At 70.2% G+C, this 15,509-nt stretch overlaps 2 protein-coding genes across 2 annotated transcripts in view; one reads left to right on the top strand and one right to left on the bottom strand.

The window, feature by feature from the left end:
* SLC6A8 (solute carrier family 6 member 8) overlaps positions 1-1,999 on the bottom strand; it is a gene marked incomplete at its 5' end in the record, with an annotated part of 7,333 nt that extends 5,334 nt beyond the window's left edge. Inside the window, one exon of the mRNA XM_084612965.1 lies at positions 1,936-1,999. Coding sequence (XP_084469091.1) covers positions 1,936-1,999 — 64 coding nt within the window. The remainder of the gene's footprint in view (positions 1-1,935) is intronic.
* Positions 2,000-5,176: 3,177 nt separating this feature from the next.
* On the top strand, positions 5,177-10,754 carry PNCK (pregnancy up-regulated nonubiquitous CaM kinase). Its single transcript, XM_084612828.1, has 11 exons — positions 5,177-5,295; positions 5,505-5,636; positions 7,233-7,307; positions 7,497-7,635; positions 7,956-8,079; positions 8,261-8,336; positions 8,755-8,867; positions 9,074-9,152; positions 9,235-9,322; positions 9,718-9,836; positions 10,246-10,754. The coding sequence occupies exons 1-10, from the start codon at positions 5,219-5,221 to the stop codon at positions 9,826-9,828; spliced, it is 1,014 nt and encodes a 337-aa protein (XP_084468954.1). The 5' UTR covers positions 5,177-5,218; the 3' UTR covers positions 9,829-9,836; positions 10,246-10,754.
* The last annotated feature ends 4,755 nt before the right edge of the window (positions 10,755-15,509 follow it).

Raw genomic sequence — 15,509 nt, 5'->3', positions numbered from 1 at the left:
GGGGGGGTTGTGTTACCCTGGCTGTGTGTGTTGTGTGGGTGGAGAGATGTGGTGTGTATGGGGGGGTTGTGTTACCCTGGCTGTGTGTGTTGTGTGGGTGCATAGCTGTGGTGTGTAAGGGAGGGGTTGTGTTACCCTGGCTGTGTGTGTTGTGGGGGTGGAGAGATGTGGTGTGTATGGGGGTTGTGTTAGGGTGGCTGTGTGTGTTGTGTGGTGTTTGGGTTGTGGTTTGTGTCGCTGTGTGTCGGGACGGCTGGGTGGTGCCGGAGACTCAGAGAAGATCGGGGTGGAAGGGCCCAGGGGGTCCGAGTCCAGCCCCCCGAAATCACCCCGGCGGGGCCTTGAACCCTGCAAGGATGGAGATTCCTCCCCCCTCCCCAACTTCCCCCCCCCAGCTCGCCCCCTCCCGGGGAACCCCCTCCCCAACTTCCCCCCCCGGCTCGCCCCCTCCCGGGGAACCCCCTCCCCAACTTCCCCCCCCCCCGGCTCGCCCCCTCCCGGGGAACCCCTCCCCAACTTCCCCCCCCCCGGCTCGCCCCCTCCCGGGGAACCCCCTCCCCAACTTCCCCCCCCCCGGCTCGCCCCCTCCCGGGGAACCCCCTCCCCAACTTCCCCCCCCCGGCTCGCCCCCTCCCGGGGAACCCCCTCCCCAACTTCCCCCCCCCCGGCTCGCCCCCTCCCGGGGGAACCCCCTCCCCAACTTCCCCCCCCCGGCTCGCCCCCTCCCGGGGAACCCCCTCCCCAACTTCCCCCCCCCGGCTCCCCCCCTCCCGGGGAACCCCCTCCCCAACTTCCCCCCCCGGCTCCCCCCCTCCCGGGGAACCCCCTCCCCAACTTCCCCCCCCGGCTCCCCCGCTCCCGGGGAACCCCCTCCCCAACTTCCCCCCCCGGCTCCCCTCCTCCCGGGGAACCCCCTCCCCAACTTCCCCCCCCAGCTCGCCCCCTCCCGGGGAACCCCCTCCCCAACTTCCCCCCCCCAGCTCGCCCCCTCCCGGGGAACCCCCTCCCCAACTTCCCCCCCGGCTCCCCTCCTCCCGGGGAACCCCCTCCCCAACTTCCCCCCCCAGCTCGCCCCCTCCCGGGGAACCCCCTCCCCAACTTCCCCCCCCAGCTCGCCCCCTCCCGGGGAACCCCCTCCCCAACTTCCCCCCCGGCTCCCCTCCTCCCGGGAACCCCCTCCCTGGCTCCCCCCCTTCCAGGGAAACCGTGTTCCTAACATCCGTCCTAGACCCCCCACTGCCACTTGAGACCAGGGCTCCTTGCTCTGTGCTCTGCCCCCCGAGACCCACCGAGCGCCATCCCCTTGGGGACCCCCCTGCACCAGCTGCTCTCAAGTCCCCCCTCGCTCTTCTCGTCTGCAGACGAAATCGCCCCCACCCCCTCGGCCCCCCCTTTCCCTGCCCCAGCCCCGGCCGTTTCCCTTGCCCTCCGCTGGCCTCTCTCCTGGGGGGCCCAGACCGGGGCGCAGGGCTCCAGATGTGGCCCCCCGGCCGCAGAGCGGGGAACGGTCCCGCCCCTCGGCCCTGGCGAGGCCCCGGCTACCGCAGCCCACAATGCAGCTGGGGCCCGCTGCCGACTCCTGCCCGGCCCCTCGGCCCCCGTGAGCCCCGGGGCCACTCGGCCCCCGGCCTGTCACGGCGCCGGGGAGCCCCCCCGGCCTCGGCGCAGGACCCTGCCCTGCTCCCGCTTCACCCCCTCGGGTCTCTTTGGGCTCTGCCCCGCCGCGGATCCGCCTCCCCCAGCCCGGGGTCCTCTGCCGAGGGGCTGGGGGTGCAGCCCACCCCACCCGCCAGATCGTTGACGAGGAGCCTGGCCAGCCCGGGGGCGCCCTGCTGGATCCCGGCTGCCAGCGAGCCCCGGAGCCACGGCCCCCCCGCCCCCGAGCCCGAGGATCCGGCCACCGGCTCGTCCCTGCAGCCAGCCCAGACGTCCTACCCGGCTGGCCAGGCTCCTGGGGGGGTCCTGTGTCAGAAGCTTTGCTAAAGTCAAGATCTCGCATGGCGCCCCCTCGCTGCCCCCCACCGCCCCCCCCAGAGCCCTGTTGGTTCGTAGCAGGGCAGATTTGGCAGGGAGGTCGTGTGAATATTGCACCAGTGTGGAAGGGGGGGGGCACGGATTGTGTAGCACTGGCTGGGCCCCCCACTCCCCACATCTTCCCCATAGTCCCATACGCCCTGTCCGTCCCTCTGTGAATCCGTCCGCCCCTCCATCCCCAGCCGCCCGTGTTTTGCGCGGCTCTCGTCGGGGGATAAGGCGCCGTGCCGCGTTGCTTGATAATACCGGCCCCAGCCCAGACTGGAGCGTACGCGTATGATGGACGGCACGCTCCCCGCACGCTCCCCTCCTCCTCCCCTGCACACGCCCCTCACACCCGCACACTCCCCCCCACACCCTCCCCCTCCCCCTCCGGCACACACACACTCCGTCTTGTCGTTGTTACCAGCTCGTTGCCCCCCCGACCGTCCCTGGCCAGGGGGCGGGGGGAGGCGGGAGGGCTGGAGCCGGGCGGCGGCCGAGCGGGATCGATGCTCCCCTGTTGACGGGACGAGAGCCGAAGTCCCCTGCAAGACACCCCACGTTTCCCTCCATCCCTCCCCCACACCCCATCCATCCCCCACACACGCCCCATCCATCGCCCCACACGCCCCATCCATCCCCCCCACACGCCCCATCCATCCCGCCAGCCTGGGCCTCCAGCCCCCTGCCCTGGCGAGCCGGACCCGCCAGCCGGCTGCAAACACAGACCCAGGGTCTGACCCACGGGACCCAGAGCTGCAGACGTAACTGAGAAGAGCTTAAGAATTGCCCCTGTCTCCCGCACCCAGACACCCAGTTCCCAGTGGGGTCCAAACCCCAAATCGATCCGAAGCTTACGCAGGGTAAAGCCATGAGCCGTCCGCCCCCTCGAACGCGGCTAGAGAAACAGGCACAGCTGTTTGCCGCCCCCCCCGGCATTAATCACTTACTCTGGGCTCATTAATGAGCAAAAAGTGATTTTAGTCTGTATAACCGGTCGGGTTTGCGTGGCCCCAAGTAACAACAGAACAAAGTGAGTCACCCGCAAGTCCCACAGAACCCGCAAGTCGAAGCCGAGCACGTCTCGGAACCGAACACGGGAAACAAGGTCCAGGAAGCTTCTTTCCCAGACTAGACTCCTCCCTCGTCTGGGCCCGTCCTTCCCCACGCGCCCCATCTCTCCATCCCTCCATCCCCGCACGCCCCATCCCGCCATCCCCACGTGCCCCATCCCCGCACGCCCCATCCCTCCATCCCCGCACGCCCCATCCCTCCATCCGTCCATCCCCACATGCCCCATCCCTTCATCCCCACGTGCCCCATCCCTCCATCCCCGCACGCCCCATCCCTCCATCCGTCCATCCCCACATGCCCCATCCCTCCATCCCCACGTGCCCCATCCCTCCATCCCCACGTGCCCCATCCCTCATCCCTGCACGCCCCATCCCTGCACGCCCCATCCCTCCATCCCTGCACGCCCCATCCCTCCATCCCTGCACGCCCCATCCCTGCACGCCCCATCCCTCCATCCCTGCACGCCCCATCCCTCCATCCCTCCATCCCCACACATCCCATCCCTTCATCCCCACAGAACCCGCAAGTCGAAGCCGAGCACGTCTCGGAACCGAACACGGGGAACAAGGTCCAGGAAGCTTCTTTCCCAGACTAGACTCCTCCCTCGTCTGGGCCCGTCCTTCCCCACGCGCCCCATCTCTCCATCCCTCCATCCCCGCGTGCCCCATCCCTCCATCCCCACGTGCCCCATCCCTCCATCCCTGCACGCCCCATCCCTCCATCCCTGCACGCCCCATCCCTCCATCCCCGCGTGCCCCATCCCTCCATCCCTGCACGCCCCATCTCTCCATCCCTCCATCCCGCGTGCCCCGTCCCTCCATCCCCGCGTGCCCTGTCCCTCCATCCCCGCGTGCCCCATCCCTCCATCCCCGCGTTGCCCCATCCCTCCATCCCTTCATCCCCACGTGCCCATCTCTCCATCCCTCCATCCCCGCGTGCCCCATCCCTCCATCCCTGCACGCCCCATCCCTCCATCCCCGCACGCCCCATCCCTCCATCCGTCCATCCCCACACATCCCATCCCTCCATCCCCACAGAACCCGCAAGTCGAAGCCGAGCACGTCTCGGAACCGAACACGGGGAACAAGGTCCAGGAAGCTTCTTTCCCAGACTAGACTCCTCCCTCGTCTGGGCCCGTCCTTCCCCACGCGCCCCATCTCTCCATCCCTCCATCCCCGCACACCCCATCCCGCCATCCCCACGTGCCCCATCCCTCCATCCCTGCACGCCCCATCCCTCCATCCGTCCATCCCCACACATCCCATCCCTTCATCCCCACATGCCCCATCCCTCCATCCCCGCGTGCCCCATCCCGCCATCCGTCCATCCCCACACATCCCATCCCTTCATCCTCACATGCCCCATCCCTCCATCCCCGCACGCCCCATCCCTCCATCCCCACACGCCCCATCCCTCCATCCCCACATGCCCCATCCCTCCATCCATCCACCCCCACACGCCCCATCCCTCCATCCCCACACGCCCCATCCATCCACTCATATGACCCAACCGTCCCCTTGTGTCCTCTCCCTCCCTTCCACACACTAACTGAACACACAAACCCTGACCCTTTCCCAGCCCTTACCCCCTGCCTAGATCCTGTCGCCCCCAGACCTGTGGGACGCCCACTGGTGCCGTCTTTTTTGCCTCCCATGTACCAATTAACCATGGAAGGTCCCTGGTGTGTGGTGTGGGGGGAAGCTTGGCACAGTGACCCCAGTCTTTCGGGGGAGGGTCTAGCACAGCCCCATGGGAAGGTGCCCCCACTTCCTGCCCCCCCCAGAATGGGGGGTCCCTCACCAAAGCCCTGCTCAGGGCATCTGGTCTTCAACCCCTATCGGTTCTGAACAGGACTCCTGGGTTCTCTCCCCGCTCTGGGAGGGCAGTGGGGGCTGGTGCTTAGAGTGGGGGGGGGCTGGGAGTCAGGACTCCTGGGTTCTCTCCCCGCTCTGGGAGGGCAGTGGGGGCTGGTGCTTAGAGTGGGGGGGGGGCTGGGAGTCAGGACTCCTGGGTTCTCTCCCCGCTCTGGGAGGGGAGTGGGGGCTGCTGGGTCAGAGCAGGGTTCTGTGCCCAACCCATGGGGCCTGACCTCCCCCGTCTCCCCAGCGCCCGGCCGGACCCGCGTGCCATGCTGATGGGAGAGAGCTGGAGGAAAACCACGGAGGAGATCGGCGCTGTCTATGACATCAAGGAGAAACTTGGGGCGTGAGTCACCCAACAAGGGTGGGGGGCAAAACCTAGGGAGGGGGCAGGTTAGAGGCGGGGGGCTGGGAGCCAGGACTCCTGGGCTGGTGGCTCTCGGGGGACACCTGCTCTCCAGCGTCTCCATGCCTCGGTTTCCCCTTCTCTGCATCGCTGGGTTGGGGGGGAGCCGCCCCACCTGCAGACTGACCCCCTGTCGGTCTGTCCCACAGCGGGGCCTTCTCGGAGGTGTTCCTGGCCCAGGAGCGGGGCTCCCAGCGGCTGGTGGCCCTGAAATGCATCCCCAAGAAGGCGCTGCGGGGCAAGGAGCTGGCTGTGGAGAATGAAATCGCCGTACTCAGGAAGTAAGGGGGGGGTCGGGGGGTCAGTGTGGGGTGGGCATGGACGGAGGGGGATGGGGGGCAGTGATCAGAAGGGGACGTTGGGGGCGTTGAGGGCGGCCAGCATCAGGGGGATCTGTGGGGGGAGGGGTGTGGGGATGGGGAGCTGTGGGGGGCAGTGGGGTGCAGATGGGGAGCTGTGGGGGGTGTGGATGGGGGAGGGGTGTGTGGATGGGGAGCTGTGGGGGTGTGGATGGGGGAGCTGTGGGGGGCAGTGGGGTGAGGATGGGGAGCGGTGGGGGGTGTGGATAGGGGAGGGGTGTGGGGATGGGGAGCTGTGGGGGCAGTGGGGTGCGGATGGGGAGTTGTGGGGGGTGTGGATGGGGGAGGGGTGTGTGGATGGGGAGCTGTGGGGGTGTGGATGGGGGGTGTGGGGATGGGGGAGCAGTGGGGTGAGGATGGGGAGCTGTGGGGGGTGTGGATAGGGGAGGGGTGTGGGGATGGGGAGCTGTGGGGGTGTGGATGGGGGAGGGGTGTGGGGATGGGGGAGCTGTGGGGGGCAGTGGGGTGCGGATGGGGAGCTGTGGGGGGTGTGGATAGGGGAGGGGTGTGGGGATGGGGAGCTGTGGGGGTGTGGATGGGGGGTGTGGGGATGGGGGAGCTGTGGGGGGCAGTGGGGTGCGGATGGGGAGCTGTGGGGGGTGTGGATAGGGGAGGGGTGTGGGGATGGGGAGCTGTGGGGGTGTGGATGGGGGGTGTGGGGATGGGGGAGCTGTGGGGGCAGTGGGGTGAGGATGGGGAGCTGTGGGGGGTGTGGATAGGGGAGGGGTGTGGGGATGGGGGAGCTGTGGGGGTGTGGATGGGGGGTGTGGGGATGGGGGAGCTGTGGGGGGCAGTGGGGTGAGGATGGGGAGCTGTGGGGGGTGTGGATAGGGGAGGGGTGTGGGGATGGGGAGCTGTGGGGGTGTGGATGGGGGGTGTGGGGATGGGGGGGCAGTGGGGTGCGGATGGGGAGCTGTGGGGGTGTGGATGGGGAGCTGTGGAGTGTGGGGATGGGGGAGGGGTGTGGGGATGGGGGAGCTGTGGGGGGCAGTGGGGTGAGGATGGGGAGCTGTGGGGGGTGTGGATAGGGGAGGGGTGTGGGGATGGGGAGCTGTGGGGGTGTGGATGGGGGGTGTGGGGATGGGGGGGCAGTGGGGTGCGGATGGGGAGCTGTGGGGGTGTGGATGGGGAGCTGTGGAGTGTGTGGATGGGGGAGGGGTGTGGGGATGGGGGAGCTGTGGGGGGGCAGTGGGGTGAGGATGGGGAGCTGTGGGGGGTGTGGATAGGGGAGGGGTGTGGGGATGGGGAGCTGTGGGGGTGTGGATGGGGGAGGGGTGTGGGGATGGGGAGCTGTGGGGGTGGGGATGGGGGGTGTGGGGATGGGGGAGCTGTGGGGGGCAGTGGGGTGCGGATGGGGAGCTGTGGGGGTGTGGATAGGGGAGGGGTGTGGGGATGGGGAGCTGTGGGGGGTGTGGATGGGGGAGGGGATAGGGAGCTGTGGGGGGGCGGGTTTGAGGGGCTCAGGGGCGCTTTCGGGCGGCCCGAGCCCCCCCCACCTGTCTCTGCTCCCCCTTGCAGGATCCAGCACGAGAACATCGTGGCTCTGGAGAACATCTACGAAACCCCCACGCACCTGTACCTGGCCATGCAGCTGTGAGCCCGGACGCCTGGGTTCTGCTGGCTCTGGGAGGGGAGTGGGGTCTGGTGGTTGGGGCGGGGTGTGAGCGCCAGGCGGGGCTGGGAGCCCGGACTCCTGGGTTCTCGCCCGGGCTCTGGGAGGGGAGGTGGCTGGGAACCCGGACTCCTGGGTCCTCTCCCCGGCTCACGGGGCGTCTCCGGCAGGGTGACGGGGGGGGAGCTGTTCGACCGGATCGTCGAGAGGGGGCACTACACGGAGCGGGACGCCAGCCGCCTCGTCCGGCAGGTGCTGGGGGCCCTGAGCTACCTGCATCGGCTGGGGATAGTGCACCGGGACCTCAAGGTGAGGGGCGGGGCCTGGGGGCGTGGTCTCAGAGGGGCCATGGGGCGGGGCCTGGGGGGAGGGGCGCGGTCTCGGAGGGGCCTGGGGTGGGGCCACAGGAAGGGGGCGTGGTCTCCGTGGGGTCCCGGGTGGAGGCGGAGTCACAGCAGGGGGCAGCGTGGCAGAGGGGGGTGGGGGGATCTGAGAGGGGCAGGGATGGGGGGCTGCACTCTGGGGGTGGGGTCGTGGGGGGCTGCAGGGAGGGGTTAGGTGGGGGGCCTGCAGCCATGGGGGTCTCTGCCCCGATGCCCCCCAGTTTAACCCCCCCCGTGCCCCCCCAGCCCGAGAACCTGCTCTACGCCAGCCCCTTCGAGGACGCCAAGATCATGATCACGGATTTTGGGCTCTCCAAGCTGGAGTCGGACGGGGTGATGGCCACGGCCTGCGGGACCCCCGGCTACGTGGGTGAGGGAGGCGGAGCCCGGGGACAGTTTGGGGGGGCCAGGGGCAGGTGGGGGGCAGGGGAAGTTCGGGGGGGCCAGGGGCAGGCAGGGGAAGTTCGGGGGGGTCGGAGGCAGGCGGGGGGCAGGGGCAGTTTGGGGGGTGGGGGGCCCAGGGGCAGTGACTCCCATCTCTCGCCCTCCAGCCCCTGAGCTCCTGGAGCAGAAGCCCTACGGGAAAGCTGTGGATTCGTGGGCCCTGGGCGTCATCTCCTACATCCTGTAAGTCCCACCCGGGGGGCGGCGCGGGAGAGAACCCAGGCGTCCGGGGGACACCACTGCCGGGGGTTCCCACAGCACACCCCGCCCCATAGAATGGGACCCAGGAGTCCGGGGTCGGGAATGGGACCCAGGCGTCCGGGGGACACCACTGCCGGGGGTTCCCACAGCACACCCCGCCCCATAGAATGGGACCCAGGAGTCCGGGGTCGGGAATGGGACCCAGGCGTCCGGGGGTGCTGCTACCAGGGGCTCCCACAGCACACCCGGGCTTGGCAAACAGGACCCAGGCGTCCGGGACGGTGTTTCTGGAGAGGGGAGGAGAGATGGGGAGGAGACCCGGGCATCCGGGAGGACGGTGGGGGGTGCTGGCCCCCGGGGGAGGGGTGACCCGCCTCTCACCCTCCTGTGCCCCCCCCAGGCTGTGCGGTTACCCCCCCTTCTACGACGACAACGACTCCGAACTCTTCGCCCAGATCCTCAAAGGAGCGTTCGAGTTCGACTCCCCCTATTGGGACGACATCTCGGACTCAGGTGAGACCCGCGGGGTGGCCCCAAAATCTGGGCGGGGCCCCTGGGGGGCAGGCAGGGGAACCGGGGGGGCTAGGACAGCAGGGAGACGGATGGGGGTCCCCCATCTGGGAGTGGGGGTCCCTACCTGGGAGGGGACATGGGGGGCCCCGATGGCAGGGGGCTTTGGGAGTCCCCAGCTCACAGGGACCCCCCTTCCCTCCCCCCAGCCAAGGATTTCATCCAGCAGCTGCTGCAGCGGGATCCCGAGAAGCGCTACACGTGTGAACAGGCCCTGCAGCACCCATGGTGAGCTCCCCCCACCGTGGGACGGGAGGGGGTGGGGGTCCCCAGCGAGAGCCCCCTGACCTTTCACCTCTGACCCCCCCAGGATCTCGGGGGACACGGCGCTGGACAAAGACATCCACGGCTCCGTCAGTGAACAGATCCAGAAAAACTTTGCCAGGACTCAGTGGAAGGTGAGCTCCGGACGCCTGGGTCCCATCCCCCCACCCCGGACGCCTCGGTCCTGTCCGCAGAGGGTGGGTCCCCCTTGGGACTAGCTGTCCCGGACGCCTGGGTCCCGTCCCCAGAGGGTGGGTGAGCTGCGGGGCTCCCCTGGGGGCTAGCCGTCCCGGACGCCTGGGTCCTGTCCCCAGAGGGTGGGTGAGCTATGGGGGTCCCCTAGGAGGTCGCCGTCCCGGACGCCTGGGTCCCGTCCCCAGAGAGTGGGTGAGCTGGGGGGCTCCCCTGGGGGCTAGCCGTCCCGGACACCTGGGTCCTGCCCCAGAGGGTGGGTGAGCTGCGGGACTCCCCTGGGGGCTAGCCGTCCCGGGGGGGGGTCTCACGCAGGATATTCTCTGTGCCCCCCCAGCGAGCTATCAACGCCACGTCCTTCCTGCGCCACATCACCAAGATGGGGCAGGGCCCCGAGGCCGACGGGGCGGAGGAGGGGGCTCCAGCGGGGACACGCGGAGACTGGTGACCCCAGAGGTGAGGATGGGGGACTCTGTGCATGTGGAGGGGGGTGAGGATTGGCTCCACCCCTCTAGCCACGCCCCCGTATGCACCCAGGCCACGCCCCCAGCACAGACCCCACCCAGGCACCTAGCCACACCCACCTGGCCACGCCCCTGAACAGCCACGCCCCCAGCAGCGCTCTCCCTGGCCCCGCCCACAATACAGCCCCCACACGTGGCCACGCCCCATCACACCGTCCCACCCACCCAGCCACGCCCCCCTGGTTTAGCCTGGCCCCCTCCCTTACAGGGGCTGCCCACCAGAGAGGTGGGACCCGGCCTGGCCCCCTGCAGTGACCCCCACCAGCCCCCCCATCCCACAGGGGTCCCCCCGGGTCTTGCCCCTCCCAGCGCTCATGGTCTCCCCCCTTTTCTCCCTGCAGGTGCTGGCGTCTGCATGAGCCACCCAACTGCATGAAGGACCAAACCCCAGCCCCAGCCCCCCCAGCCGCCCCCTCTGAGGCTGGGGACAGCCTGGGACCACAGCCCCGCCCCCCACTAGGCCACAGTCCCCCACCCGCCTTTCCCAACTCGCCCCTGGCCACAGGCCCCCCGCCTGCCCCAGAGACAGCTGAGGCATGGATGGGGAGGGGCTAAAAGGAGAAAGAGCCCCCCCACCCCCGGCACCACAGACTGCAATAAGACATGGGTCCAGCCCTCCCCCCATAAGTAGCAGCAGGGGGCTGCAGGTCGGGAGTGAGGGGCACCGGCAGAGGTGGGGGGGCCCAGGGCTGGGCTGCAGGTCAGGAGTGAGGGGCACCGGCAGAGGTGGGGGGGCCCAGGGCTGGGCTGCAGGTCGGGAGTGAGGGGCACCGGCAGAGGTGGGGGGGCCCAGGGCTGGGCTGCAGGTCGGGAGTGAGGGGCACCGGCAGAAGTGGGGGGGCCCAGGGCTGGGCTGCAGGTCGGGAGTGAGGGGCACCGGCAGAGGTGGGGGGGGCAGGGCTGGGCTGCAGGTCGGGAGTGAGGGGCACCGGCAGAGGTGGGGGGGCCCAGGGCTGGGCTGCAGGTCGGGAGTGAGGGGCACCGGCAGAGGTGGGGGGGCCCAGGGCTGGGCTGCAGGTCGGGAGTGAGGGGCACCGGCAGAGGTGGGGGGGCCCAGGGCTGGGCTGCAGGTCGGGAGTGAGGGGCACCGGCAGAGGTGGGGGGGGCAGGGCTGGGCTTGCGGGGGCTGCAGGTCAGGAGTGAGGGGCACCGGTAGAGGTGGGGGGGGCAGGGCTGGGCTTGCGGGGGCTGCAGGTCGGGAGTGAGGGGCACTGGCAGAAGTGGGGGGAGGGGCAGGGGGGCACTTTCGCATCCATGATCTGTCAATAATAAAACCTGTCAACCTAGCGGGGGAGTGTCATGGAGTTTTGTGCCCATCTACCCTGGTATCCTGCCTCGCACCCAGCTCACACCCATGAGGCAAGTGGTTAGAGCAGGGGGGCGTTGGGAGCCAGGACTCCTGGGTTCTCTGCCCAACTCTGGGAGGGGAGTGCGGAGTGGGGAAGGGGATTTTGGGCCGGGGGGTTGGAGCCGGGCAGCATTGGGGGCCACGAAGAGCAGGAAGCCAGGGGCGGGGCGTCATCCGACTGTAACCACAGGCTGGCAGGGCTGGATGTGTGGGGGGCAGGCACTGTGGGGGGGGAAGTTTGCGGGAAGAGCTCGGAAGAGCCGGGGCAGTGTGGGGTCCATGGGGGGCTGGGGTATCTGGAACCGCCCGTCAGCCGTGAAGACCCATGCAAAGTGGGGCTGGGGTGGGGGGTGTCTATCCCAGTGTCCCACCTCAATGGAGGCAGGTGGCCGGGTGGGAGGGGGTCCCTCCTGGCTGGGAGTCGGGGGGGTCCCTGTCCTGAGCGAAGGCCCCGGCCCCTCGTGATGTTCGCCGTGTCTGGCCGGTGGGGGGGCCCCGGGTGGGGGGCCTGGTCTGGGCTACCATAATGCTGCTAGTAATGCCCACAGCATAACGAGGCCTGATCTTGGGCTACCGTCCAGTTATGGGTTGCGCCCCTGCCGGACGCCCCCCCCCACAGGGGTCACCTCTCAGCTGGACGGTCGGGGTGCTGCCGTAAAACCACTACCAATGGGCACGGCCGAATGGGGCCCAGATCTGGGGTGGGGGGGTCCTGTCCCCGGCCTCCCTGCCGCCTTATTACCCCTTCCTCTCTCGCTGCAGGGGGGAAGGGAGGGACCCAGGCGTCCGGGGAGGGGAGGGACCCAGGCGTCCAGGCAGGGCAGTCCGTAGATAGGGAGGGAGCCAGGAGGGGATCCAGACGTCTGGGCAGGGCCCGGCTGGGGGGACCCGGGTGTCCAAGCACTGGTGGGGGAGGAGGAACAGGGAGAGGAAGAAAGAGGAACCCAGGCATCCGGGTGGGGAGGCAGCAGGAAAGAAAAGGGGGGGTGTTCAGTGAGTCTGGGGACGGGAGGGGGACACAGGGACTGCCCGGCTAATCCCCTTCCCTCCACCAGCAGTGACCCTGGCGAGGGAAGTGGAAAAGCCGGATCCCTCGGAGCAGCCGCCCCCTGCTTTGGTGAGGGACCTTGTCACTGGCTGCCTGACCATCTACGCACACGGTGCCCCCGCGGCCCCTCGTCCACGCGCTTGTCGGCCCCTCAGCCGATGGGGGAGGCCCAATTTCCCGTTACGAAAACCCGGGGGGCTCCTCCCCAACAAACTCCGCTCATCCCGCTGGCTGACAGTTCTGGGCTTTGCGAGTTTCCCCCAGTTGCCCGGTCCTGGAGTCAGGCCACCGGCCCGGGATCGCCGGGGTCACCTCGGGAGCCCTTTGGAGCGATTGTGGGGTCACATTCGCTCCCCTCCCGTCAGCGGGACAGAAGTGGATTTAAAGGGCAGGTTACAAACCCCGGTTGTTAGTTCTGCAACTTCACCTCTGAGTCCTTCCCAACTCTTGGGTGGATCCCCCCGGTCCCGGGGACTTACTGCCGTTTAGTTTATCCATTTGTTCTCGTGACACCTCAGTCTGGGGCAGTTCCTCAGACCTGTCGCCGAACGAGACCGGCTCAGGTCTGGGAATCTCCCGCCTGTCAGCCGTGAAGACCCATGCAAAGAATTCACTGAGTTTCTCCGCAAAGGCCTTGTCGTCCTTGACTGCTCCCTCAGCACAGCCAGCGCCCAGGGGCCCCACGGGTTGGTTAGCAGCTTCCTGCTTCGGCGGGACGGAGCCTGTTTTGCTGGGAGTGTCCGGGTCCCCGGTTCGCTGCTCTCACGTTCCTTCGGCCTCCCCACGGTATTTTCACGCTTCACTCGCCAGAGGTCGGGCTCCTCCCGCCTCCCCGCGAGGATTTCTCGGGTTCAAGACGCGTCTCCCCCTCACCACTTCTCTGCCTTGGTTCTTTAGCCAGGGCGGCTGGTTTCTGGTTCTCGTCCCGGGGCGTCAGAGGAAGTGAATTGAGCCCCCGGGACTCTCTCGTTCTAAGCCCCCCCCAGTAGCTCTCACACCTGGGGGTGACGACCGGGAGAGGGCTGGCCCCAGGGTCGGGTCTGGGCAGCCCGACTGGAGATGTAACGCGGCCCCCGCGGACCGGATCGAACCCGGGGGGATGGCGCCCGGCGACGCAACCGCGAGGGGGCCAGTTAGTACCAGAGCCGCCCCCACGCCCCATCACCAGGGCAGGGGGCTCCTGCCCCTCGGGGCGGATGGGACCGGGGATCGGGCAGGGGGCTCCTGCAGCACACCAGCTCCTGGCTCCCCCCTGTTCACACAACGCCCCCGGCCCCGGGCGTGTCCGTCGTCTTCACCCCCAGGCTGGGACACTCCTGTTACCCCGGCTCGCGTCTCCCCGGTCCTGCCCCGGGCGCGGACCCAGCCGGGCACATCCTCACGCCGCCGGGTTCCCAGCCCGCTCAGTGTGGGCTCCGGAGCGGGACGCGGCTGGGACGACTCCCCGGCATCCCCCCACGGCGCGGCAAGGCACGGGGCTGTCCCCCCCCCGGAGACGCGGCGGGGGCTGGCGTCCGCTGCCCCCGGGACAGGGCCGGAGCATCGCAAAGCCCAGCCCGAGTCTCCCCGCAGGGCCCCGGGGGCGTCCCGTGCCCGTACCTAGGCACTGTCCCCCCGAGGCGGCTCCGGGTGGGGGCCACAGACACCCCGGGGGGGCAGCTGGCGCCGGGAACGGAGCCCAGAGGCGTGGGGCTGGGCTGGGCGCGCGGCCAGGCCGAAACCAGCTGGCCCCGTATCCCCCGCGCTCCCGGCTCGGGGGGCTCCCCTGGGCGGCCTGGCCACGGGCTCGGGGAGCGTCCCAGCCCGGCGGTTGGCGTTCGGCAAAGGGGCCAGCCCCCCCCGCGAGCATCGAGGCCGAATCGGGACCCGAACGGTTACACGTGTCCAACCCCCCCGCTCCTCCTCTGGGTCCTGGAACTCGGGGAGAGAAATTGGGGGCCCCCCAGCTTCCCCCCCCGACCATCTCCTGGGCCCCCGAAAGCAAACCAGGCCCGAGAGGACCCGACGCCTGGGCCCGGAATAAACCCGGTTGGGACGTGACCAGCCAGCTGCACAGACGTCTCCTCTCGGACGCTGGCCGGGGGGGGCCAAGGGACAGAACCGGGGCGGCCCGAGCCCCACCCCCACCACGCCGGGCGCCAGGGGATGGAGAAGCTGCCCGCCCCAACCCCAAATTTCCCCAAGCTGGCCCCGACCCGTCCCCCAGAGCCCTCCCACCCCCAACCTCCCCCAGGGCAGGAGAGAGCCCAGGGCAGGGGCTGCGGGTCGGGAGTGGGGGGCACCGGCAGGGCTGGGGGGGGCAGGGCCGGGCTGGCGGGGGGCTGCGGGTCGGAGTGGGAGGCACCGGCAGGGCTGGGAGGGAAATGGGGGATCCCAGGGCTGGGCTGGCAGGGGGCTGCGGGTCGGGAGTGGGGGGCACCGGCAGGGCTGTGGGGGAGGCAGGGCCGGGCTGGCGGGGGGCTGCGGGTCGGGAGTGGGGGGCACCGGCAGGGCAGGGCCGGGCTGGCGGGGGGCTGCGGGTCGGGAGTGGGGGGTCACCGGCAGGGCTGGGGGGGGCAGGGCCGGGCTGGCGGGGGGCTGCGGGTTGGAGTGGGGGGCACCGGCAGGGCTGGGAGGGAAATGGGGGATCCCAGGGCCGGGCTGGCAGGGGCTGCGGGTCGGAGTGGGGGTCACCGGCAGGGCTGGGGCGGGGCAGGGCCGGGCTGGCGGGGGGCTGCAGGTCGGAGTGGGGGGCACAGGCAGAGCCGGGAGGGAAATGGGGGATCCCAGGGCCGGGCTGGCGGGGGGCTGCGAGTCGGGAGTGGGGGTCACCGGCAGGGCTGGGGGGGGCAGGGCCGGGCTGGCGGGGGGCTGCGGGTCGGAGTGCGGGGCACCGGCAGGGCTGGGAGGGAAATGGGGGATCCCAGGGCCGGGCTGGCAGGGGCTGTGGGTCGGAGTGGGGGGCACCGGCAGGGCTGGGGTGGGGCAGGGCCGGGCTGGCGGGGGGCTGCGGGTCGGGAGTGGGGGGCACCAGCAGGGCCGGGCTGCCGGGGGGCTGCGGGTCGGGAGTGGGGGGCACCGGCAGGGCTGGGCTGGCGGGGGGCTGCGGGTCGGGAGTGGGGGGCACCGGCAGGGCCGGGCTGGCGGGGGGCTGCGGGTCGGAGTGGGGGGCACCGGCAGGGCTGGGGCGGGGCAGGGCCGGGCTGGCGGGGGGCTGCGGGTCGGAGTGA

Source organism: Lepidochelys olivacea (genome assembly GCF_965140295.1).
Source record: "Lepidochelys olivacea isolate rLepOli2 genome assembly, chromosome: 23".
Classification (NCBI taxonomy): domain Eukaryota; kingdom Metazoa; phylum Chordata; order Testudines; family Cheloniidae; genus Lepidochelys; species Lepidochelys olivacea.
Note: the sequence above shows the minus strand (reverse complement) of the source record. Positions and strands in the feature narration are given on the sequence as shown.